The sequence below is a fragment of the Girardinichthys multiradiatus genome, chromosome 11 (genome assembly GCF_021462225.1).
Source record: "Girardinichthys multiradiatus isolate DD_20200921_A chromosome 11, DD_fGirMul_XY1, whole genome shotgun sequence".
NCBI lineage: Eukaryota > Metazoa > Chordata > Actinopteri > Cyprinodontiformes > Goodeidae > Girardinichthys > Girardinichthys multiradiatus.
In genome coordinates this window covers 26,350,429-26,357,189 of record NC_061804.1, presented here as the reverse complement: position 1 = coordinate 26,357,189, position 6,761 = coordinate 26,350,429, and the positions used below count along the sequence as shown (strand labels likewise).

The 6,761-nt window shown below is 40.6% G+C and overlaps 1 protein-coding gene across 2 annotated transcripts in view; it reads right to left on the bottom strand.

The window, feature by feature from the left end:
* Nucleotides 1-5,559: 5,559 nt before the first annotated feature.
* Nucleotides 5,560-6,761, bottom strand: part of camkk1a (calcium/calmodulin-dependent protein kinase kinase 1, alpha a) — a 106,380-nt gene continuing 105,178 nt past the window's right edge. For both annotated transcript variants that reach the window (XM_047379744.1, XM_047379745.1), the window contains one exon: nt 5,560-6,633. In XM_047379744.1, coding sequence (XP_047235700.1) covers nt 6,561-6,633 — 73 coding nt within the window. In that variant the 3' untranslated portion in view covers nt 5,560-6,560. The remainder of the gene's footprint in view (nt 6,634-6,761) is intronic.

The following is a 6,761-nucleotide window of genomic DNA, read 5'->3' as shown; positions in this document are numbered from 1 at the left end:
TGCCACCAATAACCTTACGGTGTGAAAGATCACACTGCACCTCAACGGACCTGTCTGAGAAACTCCTGAAGTTTGCATGACACCATTGCCATTGGTCCGTAACCAGGACAGTGATGACTGCATACAGACGGGTCGACCGGCTGGTCCACCGATGACCGTTCAGAAGAAGGTTCAGCAGAGACTGTACTTCCTGCAGCAACTCAAGAAATTCAACCTTCCACAAGAGCTACTGGCCATTTTCAACACTGCCATTACTCAGTCTGTTCTGTGTTTGCCCATCACTGTGTGGTTTGGGTCATCCACAAAACAAGACAGGTCCAAACTGCTACAAGCAATTAGGTCTGCAGAGAACATCTTCTGGGCTTTCGTTCCCTCCATTCAGGACTTATACAGGTCTAGGGTCAGGAAAAGGGCAGCTAACATCTCTGCAGACCTCACACATCCTGGACACAAACTTTTTAGACTTTTACCTTCAGGTTGGCGCTACAGAGCACTGTATGCAAAAACCAGACGCCACAGAGAGTTTCTTCCTCCAGACGGTCTCTCTGATGAACACCTTATAGCCTAAGTAGTCAGCTACTCCGCTGTAAAAACAAGATAAGCATATTTGCACAACCACAGCCTGTGTTTCCTTGTCTTTTTTTATATAAAAATGGCTCTACATACATACACATACATGTACATCCTGTTTATTTTCCCTTGAGCGATTCAAACCAAAGTCAAATTCCTTGTTTGTGCAATCTTGGCCAATAAAGCTGATTTTGATACTGAAACAAGTCCTGAGAAGGGAACCTATAAAGTATTTCCTGTCAGAGTAACTGATATAAAAGTAAATTGCTTTAATAAGGTTAAAATTTTATAGTGCGTCAAATGAACATTTATCCGATTTTTACACAGCCCTATGTGTTCCACTCTAAGTTTGTGTTTCTCGCAGGAAGATCATTGATGGCATACGAACTTCTACCTCCGTTTCCTACATAAATAAGCATCCAGAGCAAATTGGATGATAGTTTTTATGGTTTTGAAATAGTGTTCCTATGTGCCACCTTGGCATATCTGACACTGGAATTGTTTTAAGATGGTAGACTTCTTGGACCAAACTTTAGCTGAAGCCTCTAAGACAAACTCATTTGGATTTACTCTAAAGGAAAACACTATCGCCCCTTTTCACTGTCTTACTCAGCATGTTTTATGAGCGTTTCCATTACTGGTTTTTCCAGCCTGGTACTTGCTTTTTTAGGGTAGCGCAGGGAAAAGTTAATAAAACTCAAGAGTGACTACAATAATATTAGAGACCACAATGGCAGGAGCAGGTCAAACCAAAATATAATTTTACTATTTACAAATCATAAACCATGGCTGAAGGCTGACAGACAAGAAAAAGGACACCTTAGCTTTCAGTTACATCCAGGTGGGTCACTGTGTTAAATAATACCCTAAACCAGCTGATCACGAATTAAATCAGCTGTTCAGAGGCACAAACATTTCCCCCCAAAACACACAAGACAATGCCACAATGAAACAGAGTGTTTGGTTAGGAAATTTATTGATGGTCCTTAAAGCGAACCAGCATCTGCAGGAGGAGGAAGCAGGCAGAGAGCAGCTGCCGGTAATCAGACTGCCTGCATCAGGTCAAACGGGAGGAGGAAGTCCCCTAAAGTCACGGAGAACGAATATCTAATATCCAACCTTAAACTAGCTTCACCACGGTCAAATGTCTACGGTTTTGCCCTTTAAAGTCATTGTTTCCATTATTGCCATGGCTGAGACAAAGACTTCCACATAAAGCCCAAAATTGTAACTTCTTCAGGCAAACTTTGGAGCTTTACCAGTCCAGACAGCAACATCTCTCCTCTCTGCCCCTCCTGCCACACACCCCTCACATCAGAACCCCTGAGCCTTATTTTATAAGTTCTGGCTGGGCTGTGGTCCAGATAATTATCCCAGTGGTCCATTTTATATATATGTACAATAAAAACATCAGACATTAACGCATATACAATAATACAAAATTTTTTATTTTGTTTGTTTTTATTTGATATTTTTAATTTTTTCTTAACCATTTCACACAGATTTCTCTTAATGTGACAGTGTAACACAGTAATATAAATAGCGGCACAGAAAACTACAACGACCGCTGGAGGCGGGGCTTCAATCCACAGTTCCTGGTAATCAATGGGTCAATGGAAATACAACAGGTACCGTGCCGAGTGGCAGGAGACCGAGTGGAGTAGAGACATGGAGAGCCAGTAAAGATAGTAACTGCTTAGAACTTTCTAACTTAATTTGACTTCAAAAATGTTGGATTTGGATTTAATCACAGGAGATCCTAACTCAACGCTGCTCCCTGACAGCTCCTGTACTCTGCACCCTGCTCACTGTTTTAATATGCCTCTTTTTAGCAGGAACATTTGCCCTTGTTCAACAACATTCACATTTGTTCCCTAATATGAACACACACAAACACAGCAGGTAAAATGCAGTGTTTCTTCTGCAGCTGTTAGGTCATTGCACAAAAATAAGCAATTTGTAAAAAAAATTCTCAAACAGCAGATGGCATAATTGCAACATGCAGATTGATCGCACAGAGCAAAGCATCAAAAAGCACAGTAAATATGGTCTTTTACAGGTGAACCATCAGCTCACAAACTGTGCATAATGGCAACTGTATATAATGGCAGCCTGGAGACTTAGCTGTGCATTTAATATGTAAGTGACAAAGTGCAAACATTTAAATGTAAGTTGTGTTCCAGCTTAACTTCAACTAAAGTATCGGTTCAAGAGAGAGAAGCATGGGTGCTCCCTGGCAGTGCAACAAGTAATGTGTCAACTGTGTCAACAATTTCCCACAGACAGACTACTGTAGATTTAAAAAACATACAAAATGTAAAAGAATGACGTGAGTCTTAAAACAGATTTTAAGCAAATAAATACAGCAAATACATCACAGCTAGTCACTTTTTGGTTTAAAGAGCCCTTCTTTAGATGCCACCCTGCAAGCAGACACATAAACTTTTAATTAAAGGTCAAAACAACAAACATGTTATACATTCTTAAATACCCACTTGGCAATACAGCAGAGTGTGTGGGCAGCCTTTAAAATCTCTGTAAACCCTTCAATCACAAAACTACACAAATCACTTTCGGTGTCTGTCCTCTGTGCTTTTAGTTTTTTCCCTCAATGCAGGTTTTTGAGGTCAGTATGGGTGAACATAAAGGGCTGCATCGGATGTTTGATGGTACTGGCCTGGAAAAAGAGGTCCTGCTGTTGGCAGCATGAGCTTTATCCTCATACTGAAATGCTTGTAGTCTGTCCAGTAAAAAGGAAAAAAAAAACAATCTATGTAGTAGGGATGTCTCAATCAGGATCTTTTGTCTCTGATACCAATCACAGACATTTAAAAATTGACAACTGCTCATAAAGTCCCCATTCTTGATTAAAATCCATGACATGTACACACCTAAAAACTCTGTAGCTTTAAGGAGCAGTGAAATAACACCACATTTAATCAGAAATACATTGGTCTGTCCACATTAAGATTGTGTAGTGAGTATTGTGGTTCGGGCATCTGATCAAGCTGCTTACTTCCCTTTGGAGGTTGTCCTTTTTTTGCTGGAGGAATATTTAATATCCCTTTTTTTCTGGTAACGGCATAAAATTCCCCAGTTTGAGCTGGAGAGAGGAATGTCTGTTATCTTCTTCCTGGAATTGCCCCTGCAATCCAATCTCATATAAGCAATAGAGGTTGGATCGATGGATGGACGGTGTACTACCTACCAATGACATTTCAGATAGTGCAGTATTTGTTTTAATTCACAGCGACCGAAATATTGTACCAGACTGCCTCAGTATGCTGCTCTAACCTGGTTAGCTAGGTTAGAAAAGCTACTGAAATGTTCTCACAACACCTCACCTAAGATGTGCATGTCTTTATCATTTATTTCTAAAAATATATCTATATATATTTGATATGATTTGATGATAATTTGGCTTGTAAAATATATCAATGCAGTTCAAGTTAATTATGTAAGGAAAGAATTTACAGAAACATTTGTTCTCCTGCTTTATAAACTTTTGGATTTGGTTTGAACGTCAGAAAATTTAATGACTGGTGTTTCAGCTGCTTTCTGCGCAGCTCTATCTCCTACAGCAACAGTTGTCTGAGGACAGAGCAGGTCACATGACACAGCAACACGGGAAGCTTCAGCAGCCTTTACAGTCTCCCTTTTATAACAAATGTCAAAAAATAGGGTGAAAAACACTTGATTGTTACAGAATACCCAGATTTGTTAGATTAACAAAATAATGTCTACAGCCTAAAACAAAGCTTTACAAGGCTTCCAAACTTGATTTAAAAAATTGGCTGTGTGTCATGCTGGGGTGTAACATAAAACTACAACAGGTATTGAGAGTTGATTTTAGTTTGGGACTTGGATACAGGTCTTTTAAAAATGCCTTGGTCAGAACCTAGAGCCAATACTTGGGATTGGATCAGGACATCCCTACTGTAAAGCTGAGCCAGCAGAGACAAAAAAAACAAACCCTACTGTCCGTCTATGAATCTGGCTAACTGCCGTGAATAACAATGGACGTTACTTCACTACATTTCCCTTTATCTTCCATGTTGCGCTTTGTGATCCCAGAGTGTTGGCTAACTACCTTCACCATATCCCCTCAAGTATGCTCTGGTAAGGTCAGCCAAGCAGTTCAGTAAGCTCTGTGTGAACACCACCAGAAGCAGTAAATGTTAGGGGAAGATAAAGCTCATATTTCCATTTATGAAAATGGCATAACAATGTATTTTTTTCTTTTTTAAGTGTCTCTTCCATACCCTCAGAATGATAAGGTTGACGCATGAAATACAGATTCAGAATTTTCAAAAAAACAAAAAAGAATGATAATGCACTGGGACACTTTTGTCATTTGCATACAGACGTCTATCAACTGTTCGGACAGAAGGTGACTTACTTCTCTTTTTTAACTAATGTCTCAAAGGAATGCTGCCATAAAAAATAAAGTTCTAATGAAAAAAGTCCTCCACTGAAAAGTCCACAGAGGAAAAAGCAATCCTGAGCAAAAAATACAAATAAATGTCCATATGTATTGTACATTTACATTTCAACCTGGAAAGACTCACATAATGGAGAAACAACAAGAAGACGGTTAAAGAGTTTATTAATGAAAGATTATTTCTTTGGCGCTCTGACCCCTGAGGGAGACGTGAACGCTGAGGATGAAATGAGTTTGAATAAACATCTTATGATTATGATCAGGTACGTCTTCCCCCCTGGGATCCAATCCTGGTGGTGGTGTAGGCCTTGGTATGGAAGGAGATGCGAGCCTATGGTGGAGAAGGGGTGGAGGAGGGTCGAAGCTCAGCAGAAGAGCGGTGTCTTCCATGCAAATGGTCTTTAAAAGTGATGCCCTGGTAGATGATTAGCCGAGGAGGAGTGCGGACCTGCCGTTGATTGGAGCAGCCAGTGAGGAGTGATTGGACGAGACGGGGTGGTGAGTCTTCCATGTTGAATTTTCATTTAAACTCCATTTCTGATAACATCTCAGAGGTTTTTTAAAGAATTTTATTTGTTCTGGAGACAGATTGCTGAAAAATGTAGCTCTGTCCCCAAGCCGTGCCATGCTAAAAACTCCTGATTCCTCTCCTTTTTTATCAGCCATCTAGAATGATGCATTTTAAAATGTTCTCTTTGTTATTTACACTATATGATCTAAAGGGAGAGAGATGGTGTTTGACAGTTACAAATAATCACACATAGAGCAGAAGCAGAAGCATGAACTAACCTGCTAACATGAGTAATTTCATGTCATACAGAAGGGGGCAGTCCCATTTAAAATGTGTGCATGCATAGCAATGCCAGTGTCCTTTCTGCTTGATATCTTTCACAGAGCTGGCCTGCAGAGGTCCATGAAAGCAGCACAAAGCCTTCTGATCCTGCTTCTTCGTAAACATTACAGCTGGCACCGGTGTGAAAAAAAGGGCTGCGACAGTAACACAGGATCAGCCCAAAGATACCTCTAATATAAAAAGACTGGTCTGGGATCAGCAGTTAGAAGCCCTGTAATTCACTGAAGAGACGATCCAGTGTCATTAACATGCTGAAGTCAGTGGGAAAACTTTTGAATAGATTTACACATGGCTGCATGCATGGAAATAAAAAAGAAAGATTTCTTTTTCAACTTTAGTGTGCAAACCAAGTGGACAAGCAAATCTTTTTCTGCAACATTAATCTGAAAAGGTAATGACCCAGAGCGTTGCTCTCAGTGGGTCACTGGTACCAGTCTTGTCTGTTAGCTGTTGAGCTCAGAAATCCAGAAAGAACAGTAGAAAGGAAGGGTTTTCTGAGGTCAACAAGAAGCCGAAGCAACCTTTTGCCAATGCAAGCAATATTTCACATTTAATGATTTGTTTATGAACAGAATGCCATTTTTACTGTGGCACTGATTTGAGCTGAATGCTGGGTGAAGGCATGAGTGCACAGTGGTTAAAGCAAAAAGAACATGAAGCAGTGAGGCTCTGCTTTCCACTGGAGCCTATAAAACCTCAAGAGAAAGGCTCGTCTTCGTGCAGGTCTTCCAGCTCTCCTTCTCTGGGTCCATCCCCTGCGCTGCTCTTTCTAAACAAAGAGTGGGAGAGGAGAGAGAGATCAACAAGAGCTGTGCCTCTGATCTGGAGCGTTCGACAGCTGCAGAGAGAGCAGAGATCTAAACGGTCAGAGCCCAAAGCTTATGATTCCACCTTCTG